At 36.6% G+C, this 21,809-nt stretch overlaps 1 protein-coding gene across 1 annotated transcript in view; it reads right to left on the minus strand.

The window, feature by feature from the left end:
• ERN1 (endoplasmic reticulum to nucleus signaling 1) overlaps positions 1 to 21,809 on the minus strand; it is a gene marked incomplete at its 5' end in the record, with an annotated part of 43,910 nt that overhangs the window by 17,008 nt on the left and 5,093 nt on the right. Inside the window, 3 exons of the mRNA XM_067308634.1 lie at positions 518 to 590; positions 1,588 to 1,621; positions 12,552 to 12,663. Of these exons, the coding sequence (XP_067164735.1) occupies positions 518 to 590; positions 1,588 to 1,621; positions 12,552 to 12,663 (219 nt within the window). The remainder of the gene's footprint in view (positions 1 to 517; positions 591 to 1,587; positions 1,622 to 12,551; positions 12,664 to 21,809) is intronic.

The following is a 21,809-nucleotide window of genomic DNA, read 5'->3' on the forward strand; positions in this document are numbered from 1 at the left end:
GATTCGTGTTATTCTGGGCACAGCTTTCCCATCAGGTAGTACAGAGATTATTCAGTATTTGGATAATGCCACAGAAATGTTATTTGTCATCACCGTTATTTTAACAAGTTCTAGAAAAACAGTACAAGTGGACAGAACAAATATGTCTGCTGCTGATACTTTCAATCCAAAATCATTTCCTGATGGTCACAAGAAAGGTGGTAACTTTTCCCTCTCATAAAGTATGTTTTCAGTCTGCAAAGCTGCCAGCAACACAGTGGAGGATGTTGTCATTCCCAAGAACATGTATCCTAACACCGGCACAGGCAACAGAGGCTGCTTTTCGGCTAGTGTGATCAAGCTTTTCCAAGGAACTGGTACTCTTCCCGTAAGCAGTACAAAAACAGAGACAGCCTGCAAAACGTCACAGTACTGTTAAGAAGCAGGAAGTTCCCTTGGGCACATATCCTTTGTGAGAGTCTGATTAAGGCACTCGTCTAAAAATTATCAGAGAAGAGAATTTGCAAAGCATACTTACAGTCAAGCCTTCATTATTCTTGCCACCGAGCGTATACAAACTGCCATCATTTGGGTCTGGAAGAAATGCTGGCCTAGGATTTAAGCAGTTAAAACAGATAAAACAACAACTGTGCTTCTCAGAGAACAGGAAAGCAACTATGGGCAGTAGCTGCCTTCTGAAGAAAGCTTTTTGGCTTTGTACTGTCCATTTTTTGAGGTTTCATTTAACTGCAATTCTAAAGAAAACTGATAAAATGAAAAAGTTTCAGACCTGATGTAACATGAGATTACTAACACACTTGAAAAGTCAAACCTCCAAACACGCTGAGCCATCAATCCCTTGGGTGAAAGCTTTTAAACAAGATCTGTGTGTTTTTAAAATGCCACAGAACTAAACAACAAAAACCAAAGAACAGAAAGCATAAGGAAAGCAAGGGACAATAAAAAAAGTTGCCAGAATTCAGTAAATTTGAGAGGTAAAGGCAACCTCCACCCAAACTACATAATAATAATAAAAAAAAAAAAAAAACACAAAAGAGAAAGGATTTTACCACTGACTTCAGAGACAGAAAGTTAAAGCCCAACATTTTCTAGTTAAATGTGGGACCACTCTGCTGGAGGAACCTCTCTGAAGTGATAGCTTGAGGGTTTCATTTGAAGATTCTGGTAGTGCCGGTAGCTGGAGTTTCCTGTGCTTCCCTATGTATTTTTAGTCTTTTATTTAAAGAGAATAAGAAGTTAAAAATCCAGAGATCGCTCCCCAGATGACTTATCATTTTCAAAGCTCCATTTCAAAGTTCAATTAAGTGATTCTGGCACAGTTAGCACACGATCTCTAAATCTGAGCAAGGGCTCAAGAGAACACAATCTGCAGACAGGGTGTTTCATCTTAGAGCTGCAAACAAAAGAATTATACATAGCTAATTATATCCTTTCAGTATTTGCTCTTTGAACCACCTTAAGTCCACTTGTGCAAGTTACATCAACAGACTGCTCTTCTAGAACATAGTTTTGGTTTAAATTAAACCAAATTTCAAGATATCAGTGAAAAGCAAACAAGCAGTAAATGAGAAAAGGAAACAGACTTACTCTTCCACATGTATTGGCACCTGGAGTACAGGATCTGCATAAACAGAACAAGGAAAAGTCATAGTACTGGCAGTTTAACTCCTTGAACTCACTAAACTCAAGATTGTGTCAGGCCTGCAACAACTCGCTCCTTTTTGAAAGGCTGATGCACCGAGTTTGACAGAGCAGCGGCCTCAATAACCTCCTGTTTGGGCAGGAAAGCTAGGTTTGTAAAAAGTGCAAGTATGAAGCATCCGAGTTTTAAACCTTACACAGATCTGCCTTTGCTTAGTTTTAAGCAAAGGCACACTACTACTCCCCAGCTATCCATGGGAGGAGACGTGGAGAAGGCAGCAGTACTATCTTTCGTGTCATCTTTATTTCTCACTTGCACAGAGCTTGCAGAGTATGTCAGAACTGCCTCTATAGGTGCAAATAAAAGCTCTTACTTCCAATACGTGTGTGAGATATCTGGGCATTGACTGCTCAGCAGAAGGCTGATCATAATTTTCAGCAACTGCTGTCACTGTACAAGCTTCAAAAATCAATTTTATTTAAAAACATGCTACAGCTAATGGATGTTTGCAGAAACTGTAAGAAGAGAGAAAGGGCAATATGTATCTTGATATTTTCATACAAGAGGGCCAACCTAGTCCTTTTTTAAATCTGTATTTTATGATCTTTTGCTACTTTGCATCTCTAGTCAGGCAGGAAAGCATATGCTTCTTGGGCAACATAACATTTAATTTCAAATGCACCATACAAACTGAAGGTCTGGTTCTACGCCTACTGGAATCAATGGGAACACTGCCAATGACTTCAGATCCAAGTCAGAAAAACTTAGTTCCACTTCCTATTCCAAGTGAAAACTTCTGTGATTAGCATGTCACTGAAAAGAAAAACAGACATGTGCCAAGGACAATACAGAATTATTTAAAAACTGAATTCTTCACTTAAATGATCTTCCCAGTAAAATTTCTCCAAGCACCCATACTGCAAAAAATCACAAGATTTGGAAACAATCTCACCATAGTGGTGAATTATCAGAATCACAGTTTAGCTTTCATCAACTAAAGGAAGTTATGAAATCAAAATTGATAGTGCTAAGTCTAAATCCTCACCTATTAGAAGGTAAATTAAGAATAATCGTTTCATGTTCACGTAATGTGAGTCGGTCTCAAAAAATCCTGAATCACAGGATTTTCATTAATGGTGCCAAAAATATAAAAGCTCCTCAGTTTGTAAGACATACTCCAGCTTTGCAAGATAAATATGCTCATTTATAAGTATATTGGGAGAAGGTAACTCAGAAGTTAAGAGAACACAAGACATCTTTGCTTTCACAGGGAAAAAACAAGCATTTCACTAGAATAAATCTGAGTAAGAAAAACAGATTAAAGATGACCAAGCAAATAAATACTTTTTTTTTTCTCCACACAAAACAACATGATGCAAGAGGAAGGAAATAAGAACAAGAACAATGATGTTATGAGAGTCTCCGATTGGGAAACTGGCACAGATTCTGGGCAACTTGAGCGTACTGCAAAATGTGAAGAGCTAAGCAAGACAAGAACAAGGAATTCATGATTCCTTACATGGGTCTTACAAAGTCCGTACCACTCTACGATACACTGCACCACACAAACTGCTGGGTTTGATGATAATGGCCTAGTAGCATCTCCTTCCTTTTTTTTTTTAAACAAATTAAAAAAAATAAAATAAAACTGAACAGACCTGTAATCTCTAGCAGCAATGTAGCTCAAAACAGCAGTCATGAGAAGTTGCACCAGTAACACCCGAGACAGAAAAAAGCAGAATATGAGGAATAACAACAGAGATATATTTATTTTCATCCATTTCTTTTTACATAGTAAATATTTTCAGAGCAGCTTTGTTCAAAAGATAACTAAATAAATATATTTTTTCTTTTTGAGCCTAGAAACAATGTTCTAGAAATTTAATTTCCTCAGAGCTGTCAGCATAAACTACTCAGAAGCACATTAAGCTTCTGGGAACAACCCAATTAAGTGGAGAGAGGGCAGTGCTCTCTTCCAGCGTTGAATACCTGCAGCGAGCAAACTTGTCAGGTTTTATGCTTGATCCGTCCCCTCATCACTCTCTTATTCACCACTGTGCTGGCATCTCCTGCTTTAGCAAAATCAGCCGCAGACGCGCACTCCCTCTCCGTCAGAACAAATTCTGTCTATCGCAGCAACCCTGCAGTCCTGGGTAAGTCCTGTGTGCCGGCACTGGGCAGGGGCAGGAACGAAACCCGCTGGATGGCACAAACCCCCCACCAGCAGCTGCAGACGTTGGGCCGCTTCCTCTAATGACATGACCAAAAAGAAGAAGCAGGAACAGCCAAATCATGTTATCTTATACTTGGAGCCTCACACATAGGGCAGCAAAGAGTTGAGATGTCTGAAGGAGGCCACAAAGGTGACATAATTTAGCTGCTACTCTTAGAAGTCTTAGGCACTGACATGTAGTCACAGAAGACAGATAGCAAGACTACCTGTTTTGAGCAAATTTTCTCTGAATGATGAATTATCACCATTACCAATGTTCACTGATGTAAGATGGGGATGATATATAAGTGTAGAACTCCACATTATATCATAAACTCCATTTAATTTATCAAGAACCCAAGTGCACATCAAAAGGCTTTGAGAATAATTACTATTCAAACAAAGGAGGATTCGTAGTTATGTATTTATCTCTACAGACCACGCTACTTAGTCAGACCTTTATTCCACTGAACAACATCAAGCAATTCAATTCCACCCTTGTGCAAAGAAACCGGCCTCAAGATATATTTGGAGGGGGAAAAAAATCCAAATTTACAGTTGATTATAAGCTAATTATTTCTCAGTGTTTGCTTCAAGTATTCCGTGAGCTTTAGGAATCTAATGTAACACAAACAGTGACTTACAAAATCATCTCTCCATTACTAATGAAATGTAAGAAAGAAAAAAAGCATTTGAAGGCTTGAACTACTAAGAGCAAACAGACATTGCCAGATACAGTTTAAATACTCAAAGTATCCATGAGTCTAGGGGAAACAAACTAAAGAAGCAAAAGACATTAAAGACCCCAGGCTAACGTTTTTAGACTCATAAATGCCTCATGGAAAGGGAAACCTCCAAGTTCTGGGAAAGAGCAGCATCATAAATCAGCAGAAAATGGCACCTGCCTCAATTAAGGTAAGATTTAATGCAAATGCTACAAGCGTTGCTGAAGGCAAAAGCCAAATAAACTTTACAAGTCTCTTGATGAACTGATTACATACGGAGTTTCTCATGTGGTAAAAAACAAACTGCCAGTGGTGATTTGGACTATTGCTAGACAACATCAGTTTTTACCCACAGCACTTGAGCAACTTTATCTATCTATCTAACTACAAACATCTCTTCCTCAAATGATCGTCAGTGATAACAAAGCTGCATAACTTGTTTTTTAAGTGGTAACTGAGTACATATACTTTTTTTTTTTTTTTTTTTTTTTTAAGTATAACGCAGATTTTCTTAAATATCACTTTCTAGTCAGTCTAGGCAAGGCATAAGATAATTTCAAACCATGCTTATAAACTTCTAAACTTTTCTAAACTTTTAATAGAAGGTCTGACTATTATCTGAATTAAATGGGTATGGGAAGTTGTTATATGAAACTACAATAAAAAATTAGTACTGTCTGCATCGAGTTCCAAATTTTCTACCTGAACAGTTTACTGATATAACACAACATGTATTCAGGACAGAATATGATTTCCTCAAATATATTGGTATTTCAGTTTTTTTTAAAGAATGTGCAGGAAAACCTTAACAACTGCAGGAAATATTCAAAGATAGGTTATGTTTTCTAGCAACTGACCCTGGTTTGCCCATGACATTTGCAGTAGAGTCTGGCTTGTAATGCTTCCCTATAACTCCCTCTCTGCCCCCACAATGGAATGAATAAATGCACAGCATTTCTGGACTAATAGCTTGAATTCAATTTGTTTTCTGAGACTGGGAAATCTACTTTTATAAAAGCAAGTGCTCCACTCTGCTCACTGCTGTCTCAAAGGTCTGAAAAGTGCTCTATTATTTTATCAACCACCTAACACCATAAAAGTGAAAGAAAACATGCATATGCAACATTTACTTGCGTTAAGCTTTTTTCCCATAAGCCCATGTTTCTGAAAGCTCTTGGAAAAATGTCACAGTGACAATGTATTCTACACTTTATTAAACGATGCCAGCAATCCTATGAAAGAAATGAGTTCCATCCAAAAAACAAAAATCTATTGCTGAGCTATTCAGTGAGCACCTTGCAGAAGCATCATGTCTATGACAAAGTTCACGAACTTTTTTTTGTTAGTATCACATCTTCAATACCAAGGAAAACTGTGCTTTATCAAAAGTGAAAGATCCTGCTTTTACTTGTTTTGTCAGTAACTGAAATTTGATTTAGTAACAATGATAAAGAAGAGGTAGATAGACCAAATTAAGACGTTATTATGAAGGAGCAGGAAATGTTTGTGTTACTTACTGGCATAATAACCGAAACACTGATAATAAAGATGGTTTCCTGAAACAATAAGTGTTGTATATGAACGGTTAGAAAGCATTTAGTATCAAACACACAACTCTGATTCATTTCCAGGCAAGAGGCTATTCCTACTGAGTGAACACGAACTCATGAAGGAGTAGATTTTCTAAAGTTGAAGTAACTCTTCTTTTACTACTCATACAGTCCACCTGGAAAGACTAGCTGTGCAAAGTCACTTCTCTACATTCTTAGCTACTGAGATGAAGCAAATTTTCTAATTTTCTTAACACTTTCATCATCTTGAACTAAGGTTGTAGCTCTGCAAAGATACTTTAAAGACAATGAACTCTTCTCATTCACTTTCATGTGGTTTGGGACATACTCCAACTTTATTTCAAAGTTTGTTTTGAAATAAGAACTCACTCTGAGATAAAAAGAGAACCTCGTGAGTTTAATTCACTGTTGCCAGGTCTTATAATAGCCCAAAGATGTTTAAATGCAGACTAGTAAAAGAATGCAGTGAGTCCTCTTAGAACAGAGGTTACCTTTTCTACCACAATGAGTCAACTGGAAAAGATTCTTACAAAACTCAAAGGGCTGAGGTCTTATCTTCTCTTTAACAGCTCAACACTCAAGTATTAACATGCTGAGACTAGAACCGCATAATCCTGCTTTCAAAATTTCCCTGAACTGCGGTTCCGTCATTAGGCAAGTTGTTTCAATAGGCCTGATCTGCTCCAGTACCAACAACAATGATGATAACCAACTAACCAAGCAATAAATACTACATATTGGAACAAAAACTTTATAGAGAAAATGTCACCAGAAAAGAAAAAACCCAGTACACAAATATATTTGCCTCTCCTTTAGGCTTCCATTCCCTGTATCAGAGGAAAAGCCAATTTCTTGAGATTTCCTATACAAAGGTTTTGGTATGATATCCTGTCCAAAAGCATTCTGATATCTAGACTAAGAAAACATAGCTGTCAAGCAACTTACAGAGTTTGGGATTGTGAGTGAGGAAGCAGGATATCATCCTGTAAATATCTCCAGTGCTTGATGGAAGATTTAGTTTTCGACAGATACTTCCATGGGTTTCCTATTTATTTTTCCTGCAGTCTCCACTAGGACAGAGTATGGAAACTATTCTTATATGAAAATCCTATAATTGAATATACATTAGCTTTAGTTGCTGATCTGGTAATATACATGTATGTAAATAAGCACGTGCGTCTAGATACACACGCTATTAGTAAAATTATTGCCACTGATACTCTTCGACTGTAGCAAAGCAAATTAATACCCAACAAGCACAGGCAGTAGAATAAAACTACCATTAAAAACACTGATGCATTTCCTTGTCATTGTAGGACTTCAAAATCACTGTTCTATAAGAATTTAAGAGCTTCAGTTTTTACAACATAATAAAAAAGATCTGTACAATAACTGTGACTGGAGAAGAATGAAAAGAACATTGAATCTAGATTCTAAAGATTTATTCTAGAACTTTAGGAGCTTATTCACAACATATGAATAGTTATAAATCTGCTAACATAATGGATGCCCAGTAGTTTAGTCAATTAATTGGGGTCAGTTATGCTTCACTAAAATTAAGATTTTGACCTGGCAGCAAGCAGATGTCCTAAAACAGCTTTCTTTGCATCATGGCCAGAAAATACCTGTGCCCGTATCATTTGCTTTTGATTGGGCAGAAGCATGACACATTTTAGATTATTCTGAAATAGTTCTAACCCATATTTTGCACACAGATATGCAACAAAGATACACATGCAATTTTTGAAAATATAATCTTAATGCTAAATATAATCATTTTGCTCTTTGAATCTTCTCCCTATTTCACAAACATATGATAAAATCTGCCCTTTGACCAAATGAGTCTTTTTTTAATGCACAAGATGAGTTGTACATTTTCATCATTGTAATGCGCCTTTAGGTAGAACACACAAAAAGAAGGACTGAAAAGGAGAAGTGGGAGATTCTGAAAGAGCAAATGAACAAGTTGCTGCCACAGTGGAATGAGCTGGAAAAAACGATTTCCTGACCTAAGGCCCCACCATAAGAGTTGGGCTAACGGGCCAATTTAAAATCATGTCATCCTAGCCAACTGTTGCAACTACAGTAAGTGAGTTTAGAGATACAAATCCACCATCCTCTGGAGCTTGCTGAAAAGAGTACGGTTCTACAGTCCTTTTGTTCTGAGTCCTTATTAGTTTACAAAAATACTTCTTCCTGGCTGGGAATAATCATTGTTATTGGAGAAGGACCTATAGATCTTGGATTGGCCCTTTCATAATTTACATATTGGATAGCGTTAGTAGAGGCAGTCCTGATATGTTTATCTTACCATGACTAGCCCACTGAAGTCCACAGGCCATGAGTAAGGTATCAGAAATCAAAATCTTTTAAATCAATTTATGTGGGCCACAGTTTTTTCATTGTTACAGAGAACTGAAGATCATAACAAAATTTCTGTTGGCTGTAAATCTACACCGAAACCTGTTAAATGTTCTTCTGGTAAATTACTTTGAAACAGTTCTTGGGGGAAAAGTTTCTAAGGAGGAGGTGAATGAAAAGAAAGAGATCACTTTGGACAGTACAGAAGGATACACAGGAATGACTGGCAGAAGAACAAAGCAATGCCCTGCCCAAGATCACCGTTCGCAACACTCCGTTCTTGAAGTTCAATATGCTGTTCATTAATTTAAACTTTTGACTTAACCAAGTAGTACAGAATAACTTTTGCAAAGATGGGAGGGAACAGGGCAGACATAAAATCACATTCTTAAAAACTCCCACTGAAATCAGAATTGCAAATATGAAGGCTGACATTAAGCAAAAACCATTCTCCAGATTCAGTCTTGCCAACTGGTTTCTGGTCACCATCTCTATCACTGTCAGGTTTCTGACCTGCAATAACATGTAACAACAAGCCTGAAGTGTTGTACCCTTGCACCTTTAAAAAAGAAAATGAGAGAAGTTCCATTTCCAGCAGTTCTGGGGAGGAAGAGATTTCAACCGAAGTAATCTTACTGGTTAGTCACATCAGATGCTGTATATACAGATTCTGCTCACATGGAGGAAGACACGATAGACAAAGATCAAAAGGAAAAGAACTGAACTTCCTTCAAGATGACTCAGATATTGCAGCCCTCAGAACTGCAGTGTCCTGTTTTTATTACACTCTTAACCCCATTTAAATGGTTTGCGTTTGAATGCCAGCATCTACCCACATCACTCAAACAGCATTAAACTGCTGCAAAAAGACAGCTGTCAGCCTTGAGGAGGCTCACTAAGTACCTTGATAGCGGCAAGAGCAGAAAATGAGGGAGCCCATCATACTGCCACTCAGAACTAACAACTCCTTTTATTGATCAGAGATGGCACTCAGAGCCTTATTTAGTCTCTGATCTTGAATGAGTGTCACAGCCCAGAGCCTTTCCATACTGCGGGTTTTTCTGGGGCCAGAGCAGGAGCAAAGGTTTCTTTCTGAAACAGCTTTGGGGGAGGGAACATGGGTTCTTTCTATCAACTTGACAGTCATATTCCAGCTTTCCAGAGCCTAAGGAATGAGCAGCATGAGTCACCTAGCCACTCAAAAACCCTGAGAACTGTCAGATATTATGACCCACAGAAGCCAACAGGAAATGAAGGTACTGAGCACCCTCAACAAATGGGCCCAGGATCTCCCTACGTACAACTGCAGGGAATGCAGTTTTATTTCTGAACTACTGGAGAGTCCCATTACTAACTGCCCCAGGTTTTTTGCCTGCTTTATGGGGACAGACAAGCACAAGCATTCAGATGGCCTTTCTTGGCAGCACTACATGAAGGCAGGAAACCCAAACATATTATTGTGGTGATAACCACTGGCTCATTTACTCTGCATACCTAGAGATAAGTTTCAGTGCTAAATTAAAACAAACCTTAAATGGCAAGATTTTCATGTTTGTGTAAGTGCTGCCTGATAATGAACACTACCTGGGTTCTTCTCCCAACTAAAATAAAACATATATGAATTACCCTTTGTTAAGCAGCCCTAGCTGCTAAAGTGAATAATAAAACCTTCTCTCACTGATGAATGCCTTTGCAGCACTTCAGGTGACCTTCAGAACTTCTCAAATCACGTGAACTACAACATATGGTTTATTGTCTCATATTCAGGGTAAAATGGCACCTGCAAAAACACTGCTTGCAGTACGTGCAATTTCCCACTGGATACTTCTCTATAACAATAGAAGCATAATATTAACAGAGTGCAGAGAACAACTGTGTTTATACACTATTATTATTCAGTTAATACTGAATTCTGCACCATTAAATCTCTCCAGGGATTTAACACAGCAAGATGGTAAGGACTTCATGGGCAATTAGCCTCCCAGTACTGTCACATCCTCACTTGGGATTCCCGCCCACAGGGTGAACACCAACAAATAAAGTTTCACAAAAATAATTAAAACCCTCAGTTTCCAAATTCATTCTCCAGTTTATACATGTACAAGCCCTTGTTCAGTGTACACTTAACTAAGTTAGCTCATGAAGTATCTTGTAACAATGACAACTATCACTGTAATTTTTTTTCATTGAACTGTGTGTGTTTTTCTATTACACAAAAAAAAATTAATGGGCTTTGCAAAAAGCAGCTGAACATACCTCATGTAGATAAGATGAAGAATAATATGTAGTTAGTGACACAGGAAAAAAAGAAGTCCTATAAAACTAGATTATCCAGTCTGGCAGTTCTAATGTACCAACAGTAGAGTTTTGCAACAATTTTTTTTCAAACAAGGGAAGTTCCTTGTGCAATAGACTTTGACCAAGATCCTTTTCATTACTAAGTGCCTCCATTTCTACCCAAAGAAACCTCTTGCCACTTACTAAGTCTGTTTGCAAATAAATGCCAGTTATGATACTGTGTTCATATCCTTCTAGGATAGGGCCATGTAGCATATGTTCATATCTGCTAAAGGACAAGCAAAAACTGGTAAAAACTTCTCTTAACATTGTTATAGTCTATATTGACAGTAAAGAAGGAGGCTGTTAATTTTCTTTCTTCCTTTTTTTTTTTTTAAATTCAAGTCAGTTCAGGGAAAGGGGAGATCTAAATTTAAAGAGGAGACAGAAAAGGGAAAAACATAACCATACCCATTAACCAGGACCCTTGCAAGGATGTACTTGCTCACCCCTTTTTACTCCATGAGGAGTAAAGGAGCTCTTAGCTCCTTTAACTTCTTGTCTGGTAGGATTTCATTTGAATATGAATGGCCTCAGAAATAAGAACAACTGGTTTGTACTGCAAACATCTGATACACACAGTTCATTTCCCACCAATTCGGTTCACCTACTAAACTGGTATCAGGTTTAAAAATAAAGGACAGAACGATGCAATCACTGTGACTCCATTCCATTTGACCTGCTTTCTAATATATTTCCAGAAGGGATGAGAAAGTGCTGCTATCACATCTACTGTATGTAATCAGAGTCCCACTAAAACAAATTTGTATTAAATGCCACATTTTTCACGAAGACAGAAAGAACTATCTCTGCTGATGGCTAATTAAAATTACAAAATCATCTCCAGTCATTGAATATTAAACTTCCATACAGAATTGTAGTTCTTCTATTTAAAAATCTGTGCCATTCCTAGACATCTATCTTAGAAAAGACGTGAGATTTGCACGATATCCACTGCACAGTGAAGGAAGGGTATTCTAGAGATAAAATCACACTTCTGCAAACCCTTTGCCACCAGTTCCACCAGATGACACTTTCATTTCACATCTATCTGTTCTATGCAGGTTTATATTGTATTCGTCCCCACAAAATGTGACACCCATTTATCCAATCATATGAAGAGAAAAAAAATTCTCAGGTAGTCACAGAATCAAAGAATAGTTGGGGTTGGAATGGACCTCTGGAGATCATGTGGTCCAATCCCCTGCTCAGACAGGGTCACCTAGAGCAGGTCGCTCAGGACCATGCCCAGTCAGGCATTGAATATCCCCAAAGATGGAGACTCCACAATTGCTCTGGGCAACCTGTTCCACTGCTCAACCACTCTCACAGTAAAGAAGTGTCTTCTTGTGTTCATGTGGAATAGCCAGAACCTTACCTGTAATAATCACTATCTGCAAAGAAAGCATACAGCAACCAGGCAGTATTTAGAGGATTAACTAAAGTAATTAACAAAATAATTACATACAAAACTGCAGTTTAAATATTTGGGGGGGGGGGGGAATCATAAATTTGAAAAAAGGCCAGCAAATGAAAAAACGAGGACAAACATGACTCCAGAAACCCTATAGCTAAATTCAGAGTCTGGAGCAAGAGCAAAAATAAGAAAAAAAAAAAGTATTTACCAGGTTCTACAACAGTGTGAATTATCAAATGATTTGGCAGCTATTAATGTGACTGTGGAGAGGAAATCTCCTACTCACCTTCTTTTAAAGTCCACTTGATTGCACCCGTCCTCTTGTTGACAGCATGCAAGCTTCCATCAAGAGTTGAAACAAACAACAGTGTTTCTGGCACAGTTACCGAGCTGGTGTTCTGGAAAAGAAAAACAACAACATATACTGAATGTCATTATTTACTGCATATTTTACTCATAACTGTCATACAGTCTAGAACATCATCCTTCTTTTTGATGACACAGATTGGCCAACTTTCTTGTCCCTTTGAATTCAGTGAATTTTTTGCTGCGACTTTCCATGGGACTGATTACTGTGCCCCTAGTTCCCCTAGATGCAAAGTGGGAGATGCTTTAAGTTAATAACCTATCTATGACTCAGCCTCAATTTTATATCAAAGGCTTCCTATACTCAAAGAGTTGGGAGAAACCAGAGACAGCGTTGATCTAGGAAAGAATTGATACAAAGACAGCCACAGGAAGGAACTTAAAAGCAGCTCAGAGAACAAAAGTGCTAACAACAGAACCACACTACTAACAAGTTAATAGAACATACTTCTGTCAAGGTTTACTCCCTAAAAGACGAAAAGACATCAGCTGGGTAAAAGGTGGCTAAGCAAAAAGGAAAGGTGATCAATATTCTATGGGGCTGACTGTAGCTGAGAGACAGGCTGGAGCTGCGAACATGTAGAGTCTCTCTGAGCAAGGACCAAATACTTTGGGTAGGAGCAGTTTAAAAGATTAGAGAAGATCCATATTGTTAGAACTCTTAATTGTGTTATTTTATGCCATGTCTCTCAATACAGTATTTCTGCGTAGATAATAAATTAACACTGTTTAAGAAGGTCCACATGCACTAACAAATTCAGAGACAGCTCCTAAAAGCCGTCAACTCCAGGATTCAAGCCTCAGTTTGACACCCTAATCATGTTGCTGGTGGGGAAACCTCTCCGCATTTGTGCGTACGTACAGAGCTGTTTGCTACCTGCTGTTGTTTCTACAGCACAGGCAGCTTTCGAGCCTGGCTATTGCAGAGTATGTAATTCTGTCAAAAGGGCATCACACAACAGCGAGAACTCAGAACTATGCAGCTATCGCTGGAACAGTGATGCTAAATTCAAGGTGCTTCATCACACAAAGCAGAAAAAACATGTTAATTTAGTCTCTTTTCTCTGCCTGCCTAGTACAAAAAAATCCCATATGCCCTAGCAGCCAACCATTTCCATTTACCAAGTCTCAAATTATCACTCAAATAACTTTTCATTTGTACACTGTATCTGCACTGCTCATCTGCTTGCCACCTGCCATGTTTAGAAAGTTTCACAGTTAAATATAACTTTTAACATACCACAGTCGAAGAAACGAAAGTATGTGCGTATGTGCATTTTACATAATTAATAAGGTCTTAAATGACTGATATTTTTTAAGTAATTAACAGTCATGTTAGATTATTGCAGAGCAAAACACAAAATTGCCAAATTAAAAAGCACGGATATAGCAGTAATCGCTTCTTTGGAAAACTGATTTCAGTACTTCCCCACTCTAGCATTTGACTCTTCTAGGTAACATATAAAGCTAAAAGAACAATATAATAAAGTAATAACTAGTCAGCTTCTAGGCACAATCTACAAACAGTATATACATTTCTTTCCAGCCATAACAAATACAGCTAGCGCAGACAACTCTAAAAGACAGCGCAGATAAAATATAAGTACAAATCAATAATACACAAATCATAGATCACAAAGAAACACTGGAGGTGCAGAAAAAAAAGGAGATATATCTTAATGCATAAATACAACTTTTATTATTTAACATAGCTAAATTATATGGGCTAATGTTCATATGGAAGACGTACATTTAAACAAAATATTTACAGCCAAATCAGGAAACAAACTTTGCAATGTTTGTTCAAACTGGAATAATGAACAACAGTTCCTCCCGTGCTGGCCTGTAATACATGCAGCCAGAGATGTCACTAAGCAGAACTGAACTTTGGGGTATCTTTCCAGCCTAGTGACCTGATTTGTACGTAAGAACAAAGACAAGCTACATTTTAGAGTCATAAATTCTCATTCACTTGTTAAATATTATTACTTTCAGTAAAGCAAACTACCGTAGCCACTATACCTAAGTAAGTCTTAAAAATTTTGCCCTCGGGTCTTTTTGTACATAAACTCCCCCCAAAACTTAGGTTGGTGTAGTTGACTGAAAATCATTTAGTCCAACTTCCCCCCTCCCTTAAGTAAGCTTTTAACAGGCCAGACCCACTGATTTCACAACCAGAAGAGGAAGACACAACCCACACTCATTTTCACATCCATTTGGAGCTAAAAGACATCAAATTACAAGGCTCAAACCACCTCCCAATGAAGAATAACCTTCTAAATCTGCCATTGCCTATCTGCCTGCATAAAATTTTTGAACAAAAACAAGAAAGGAAGGTCAGGGTTGCATTCTAGACATCTTCATGGCTGCTTTTATAGCTTCTTTGCAAATACAGAATTGCTTCCTGTAAAAAAGTGTAATAATATAAGAATTACAGTAACTAATCTGGCTGACCTGGGACACTAATGAGCAGTCAGTAATTGAGCAATATCACTGTTCCTCACTTCTAAAATGTTATCTCAGGCTGTCAAATCCCCTCTCTCTTATAATAGATGTGAGACAATGAACTAGAGGGAGTTAGAATATTTTGCGAGTGAGTTGCGATGTGGCCCCTAAAAGACACTGGTTCAAAGAACAGGAGCCTGAATACAACTGCATTTGAGCAGGTTCCATTCCCTTTGGCATGTCAAGCTCCTTTTGAGCTCAGGAAGTTACAAGAGTTAAAGACTGAACAGATCTCTTCATCTGTAAGGTATTTGAGCATGAAAACACATCTCAATTCAACAGAAGATGAGCAATAGGAACAACTATTAGGAAATCCTCCACATCTTTAACTATTTTCCCCATAGAGTTACTTCTACTGTGGGTGACTCCAGTAATATATGTTGTTTATGATTTTATTTGCAGACTTTAAAATTCTTCTTACAACATTACTGTTACAGTGCAGATTAATTCTGATTTCTTCCTATGGCTCTCAGAGTCTGTTATTCATAAATTAAGGACATTAAATCTTAGCATAATCATCCCTAGTTTTCTCATTTATTTGAATAGTCAACAAACAATTGGGATTAACAGAACAGGGAAGTATGTATTTGTTTTTCTTTCCCATGGAATCAAATTCTCCTCTCACATAAACTTACACAAAATGTCAGTTAACTTCTGTTACTCATTTTCAATAGGACTCAGCTTGAGGTCTAACTGACAACATTCACCCTTAAAAAATAAAAAACATAGCCACATACTATCCAAGAGATGTTCATGCAGTTATTAGTAGTCTTTCTGGTAATTCAGGTAATTAACAAAGAGCCAAAATTTCAAAGTTAATTGGAAACAGTGCTGTGGTGAAAACAAAAAGCAATGGACTGTGATTAAAATTCATTTCAAATCAAACTTTGTGCAATAATATTTTGCACTCATATATTAATTTTCATCTGACAGTCCTAACTCATCTTATAAAAAAACAACTCTTTTTAACACGGATTCATGATAGGGAAGGAATTTCTACCTCCTTTACATACAAAAGGTTGGAAAACTCATTTATGTTTAAGCTAATGCATACTTATGGCACAAAAAAAAAAATCACAATTTTTTTATTTTATGTAAGAAGCAAGATTTATTTAATTTCTTCAAATATTACCTAAAAAGATTTGTAATAAATTAAGTAACTTGATAGCCTCAGTTGTATAGAGTTGTTTGCAGGGCTCTAGACTTACAAAATGACAAAAGCACAAACCAAACACACTGAATAAATATTCTAGCTTTGAATTAACAACTATCTGCACAAATAAACTGTGCCTGCCCATCAGGATAACTGCATTTAATTAACCATCATCCTCAATTGCCACATGTTGTCCAACATCATACAGGAGGTAGCTTTTTAAAGTTCATACTACATGTCTGTCCAAGTTCAAAGAAGAAATCACATTGAACCATAAAAGTCTGAACAACTTCTTAGAACTAGTTTTTAACTCAGACTTCTGCCAAATACATTTCAGCTTTCTCATACTGAACAGATGTGTGTTTTTACTGCTGCTGCGCTCACAAAAATATAAAAGATAAGTCCTACTACAGATAATTTCTTTCTTTTTGCATCAGATTCATGAAGGCAGAAAACATTTTTTTAGGCATATGTAAGGTATGTTATACATCATAGGGAACACAGCAAACACTTGTTTCTTCCCGAAGACCTATCAACCTTAAACCTGCTTTATGAACAAGAACATTTTTCAAAGACTGGAATGATATTCTATTTGCTTGGTTTTGTATCCAAAAAGATACAAAAGCATTTCACCACAAAAACAGTCGTTATCTAAACAGATCGTTTTAGTTAATGAATACAATGAAACTGTATCTACAGTAAACACAGTAAGCTGAGCAAGAACACACAGCTGCTAAAGACAGGATGTGAAAATTACTGAAGTAGCTTAAAATTGCAGGTAGGGAATTGGATATCCAGAATGTAATGACTAGTGTTGAAATTTAGATGGAAATGAAATGCAACATACAGCAAACCCAGGGCATCTTCCCTCAGGCTATAACAGATTAACATTGGTCTTCTAACTACCCTTTATTCTCTGCACAAACTTTTCTTTATCTTATAGAATCAGTATATCCTCCACAAAGCATTTTCACTTCCTGTCTTCTTTTGAGAAGTGAATAAAGCAAGTATCACCTTCACAAAAAATACATTTTTGTGCAGAAAATCACTTTAGAGTTCATGAAAAAAATAGGAATGACAAATTGCAAAGCTAATAATGAGTTAATGGAACCTTCAGAATAAAAGGGAAAACCAGTGCTCACGAGAAGAGGCCTCAGCTAATGAAACCCTTCACTCCAGAGATCACAGAGAACCAGAACTGGTCCGAAGACAAAATGCAATTTTTTTGCGTAATCTTCCCTTCAGTGTAACAAAGCCAGAGTGGCAAGCCAGCGTGACAGCCAGGCAGATACCCAGCAAAGGCCACATAAGATACTGCAATGCATGTCTACTTCAAATATTCAAAGGCTGAAATATACAGAAATGAGGAGTTTAAATGTGCATTAGCTGATAACACAGCTGTCTGTAAAACAGAATACAGAGCTCTCTCAAAGCTGGTGTTGTAACCACAGCTTCTAACATTTCAGGATATCACGGATGCAGTAAAACAGACCTTAAATACCATTCACTAGATTCCAACCATGCAAAGGTAGTTATCCTAATAAAACTTCTCAGAGTTTATTGAGAAAACCTCACATTAAAATATCAACACAAGACATTTTGCAATATTCAACTGTTTCACCCTCTTCTACTGGCTTGTGCCAATACCTACCACAGAAAGCTTCTAGCTGTAGAAAACGTGGTACTACTGCGTGTAGGCATTTCTAAATTCTGAGCTAGTTAATACAGCTTTTCAGTGGCTTTTTACAGATAAAGGCAACAACCAGTTGGAAAGAAAAAATAAATTTATCAAATGCATAAACTTAACCAAAACCTAGTATTTTATTACACTTTGTCCACAACTCAAAACAACTAGACCCAGAAATATTCAATAGTGCACAGAACAGCTTTTGAGAGACTTGCATAAAGGAAGATACTGAAATGTCTTTCTACAAAAATAGCCATTAATTCAACATATTACAATAAAATTTTCTAGTTATATTCCTGGAAAATGCACAAGTACACCACAAAACTAAAACTGATCATTTAAATTAAAGTTTCTCTGTGGCTGATGTAAAATATCCATTATTTAGATCAATGCTCATTGCCTCCAGCAACTAGTATGTACTAGAAATGCAATTCCTTACTTATGGGGGATATCTCAAAATCGAATTATTTGCATCATCACCAATATATTTAAACATTTACTTGCCTTAGAATCTGTTGCCTCTTCACATTAAGGATGTGAAGAAACAATCAGATTCCAAGTAATTCACTTACATACATAAAATACAAGTTTATATTTATTGCAAGGGAAGACAGTCAAACTAGAGAGCTCATGCTTTTTAGATACACAGTACCTAATACCTAATTCTGCAACACCCTCTCACCATTTTACCACAATTTATACAAAAATGTGACTGTAAAATAACCACCGCAATAATTATGGTTTGTTATCAAATATCAATAATATATAGTATATGGAACGCTAGTTCTTGTAGCTCTTCGGATTTAGTATTTTCATGTTTAACATTTGAGGATCTAAAAACCTATTTGTCATGGCATCAAGGCTATAGAAATTATGGAATTAAATGTGACTTCTGAAACTCTTATCAACACATCAGTAATCAATATTATCTTCCAGATTATTGGTATTTTACAAGATTGCTACTAGTAAGGATTGAATAGAAAGTACTCAGCATGCAAAGAGCTCCTTCTGCACATTCTGCAGTCACCAGAGCATGAAAATGTCTTCTTGCATCTACCCTCCAGATCACTAACAAGCTGAAAGATAGAGAAGGATTAAGAATCTATTCAGAGCAGATTCTCGAAAACTAGATGAATACACGGATGTTGCCCATTTTGTCTTAGTCTTAACACAACTTTCTTCTTATGTTTTCCTTCACCTCCCCATAACTCTCTGTTCAAATTTTACACCTTCTGAAGGACTCACTTATATTTAACCATCAAAGTTGCATTGATGTGGTCATCCTGTGTCAAAGAAACCATCTGCTTCGAGTGAAAGATTGAAGACAATTTCATTAGCTTTCCCTTTACTTCTACAGTTGTATTCATATATTAACAAAATCTACAAAATCCCATATATTCAAAATCTTTCATTCATTCATATTTTCCAAAGCGTATGTATCATACAGTTGAGGTTAATCAACTGCATAATACACTGAAACTGCTGAAGCTTATGACCTAAATTTTAAAAAAAAAAAAGATGAGTCCATAGACTTTGCAGTGCAATATTGCTTTTTTATTCTTATAAATATCTGCACTGGCCGCTTGGAGAAACAGATAAGAAGTTAGTTTAATAGAATAAAATCAAAGTTTTATTTATTTACATGGCATAATACAATAGACATAAAAGTGAGCAGATTATTTAAATAATCATCTATATTTCACCCAGACTGGAGAAAAAAACATTTTAACTTGATTTTATTAGTGAGTTTTAGCAGTGACTAGAGGCTACAGTATCAGGGTTGCAAATACCAAAGGGACTTTGTTTTCAACACAAAACTTTATAATTAAGAAACTGATTAATTAAAGCCTGGAATTACCACTGTTATGAAAAATTAGGAAAGTTATGAAAACCTGTATCTACAAAGCTAAGCTTGTTTTCATTTTAGTATGAACTATGTAAGGGTCTTCTCCATCACAAAAACCATGATAATCTCAGTTCTGAGATGGACTCTATATAAACATTGCTATCCACGGATATTGTCCTCTCTGCAGGGGTGGGGTTTAAACTGTTATGATGCAATACAAATTTCTTGAAATAGATTCCTATTTCATATTGTGATTTTATTCTGAGAAGATATGATATAATGCAATACAAGAGGAATATGGCAGGATATGAATCAGCAGAGCAAAAAGAAGAACTGAATTTAGTGAACAGAGAAAATGAGACAGAGGGAAAACATGTTCTAGGCCTCCTTTTATTTTATCTGAAGTTGTGATAATGTCCATCTTAACAACTACCCTCTTTGGAATTTAGAGAGAGCTTCTACTAGCTTGACAGTCCTTACTAATAAAAAATTTCCACCCCAATGGTAATGTTATATGAAGGATTCATAATATTTTGGGATGAGGAATGCTTTAGAATGACTTAATTCAAAACACCAATGTCTTAATATGCTTCAAGCACTCATTGAGTTAAACTTTAACAGCTGCTCTAAAGTGTTGATCACTAATCATCTGTGACAGCCTAAAATTGGGAAATAAATAGAAGCGCATTTCATAAATACTGGTTAACTATAGCATAAGAAACTTCCCCGTACTCTGGACCTAACATATCTTTAGATAAAATGAATTTTTAAAAACAAAAGTAACAAAATGACTCAAAACAATTTTGAATGACCCACAACATCACACAGAGAACAGAAAAAGCTGTGTAACAAGTTCTGCTATGCTTGTATATCTCTATGAAACAGTTCAGTGGCAAAGATGATACTATTTTCATTCACTGCAGCATTTGAAAATTTTGTAAAGGTTAGCAGACCAATGCCCTGTTTTATTTTATTGTTTGAGAAGAAAACAGATCCCCACAGGAATAGTTTCTTGCATTAATTTAGCTACCTAGAGAGTACTTTTGAAATGCAGGTCACTGAGTATGCACAAATTCCACTGAAGTCAGTGGAAACAGCAGATTGAGAGAAAATCAGGCCACTTAGTACCTTGAGGTTATCATTCTGTACCCTAGAAACATGTTATGCTAGGGGGTGATACCACAAGGGGTTCTTAAAGTATGAAAAAAGAACAGGAAAACACTTCATTTTGGCAGTGGATACATGACAGTTTATTGCTAAATCTGAGAACTGCTATTACTTCGACAGAAACAGCTTAGGACTCATTAATAAACAAATCATAGTGTCATGTGTCACCAGTAAATCATTTTCTCTTTTCTGAGTCCTAAATAGGAATATATATGCACCAAACTTAATTTGTAAGATTTGATAGAAGAAGAAGGATGGACAGTTTGCTAACTGTAATTTAAATCCTCACAACTTCTTCGTTAATGATTTGCTTACCAAACAAAAAAAATGACAGGATATATAATCACTCAAGGAACAAATCCTACACTCCCCACTCCCACTCCATAATTAGCTTCAAAGAAATTCTGTAAATTTGCATTTGGGCATATTCCAGAAAAATTACTAGAAACCTATTAAAGCACCAGCAACACCAGATACTTCCCTCCCCAAAAGAAAAGGCTTATACCTTACTGGTATACTAATGGAACCACAGTCTTTAAACCTGTAAGGAGGCAAAGCAAAATCTTTTTAAATATTAGCGCATGCTGCAAGCAATCAGCATATTCATCACAGATAGCCTATGATTCATTACACTGATTTTGTCAGCTACCCTCTAATGACATTGCCTGGCTACAGCCTAAGACTCACTATGCATAACAAAACCATGCTATGAAGAAACTCTTTGTAAAATTCAATAAACTACTGGGTGAAGTTTTTCAGTATAACTAATAATGATGTTAATATATGAAAGAAAGCTGGCAAGAAAAAATAAATTGTATCT

Source organism: Apteryx mantelli, chromosome 19 (assembly GCF_036417845.1).
Source record: "Apteryx mantelli isolate bAptMan1 chromosome 19, bAptMan1.hap1, whole genome shotgun sequence".
In the NCBI taxonomy this organism is placed as follows: domain Eukaryota; kingdom Metazoa; phylum Chordata; class Aves; order Apterygiformes; family Apterygidae; genus Apteryx; species Apteryx mantelli.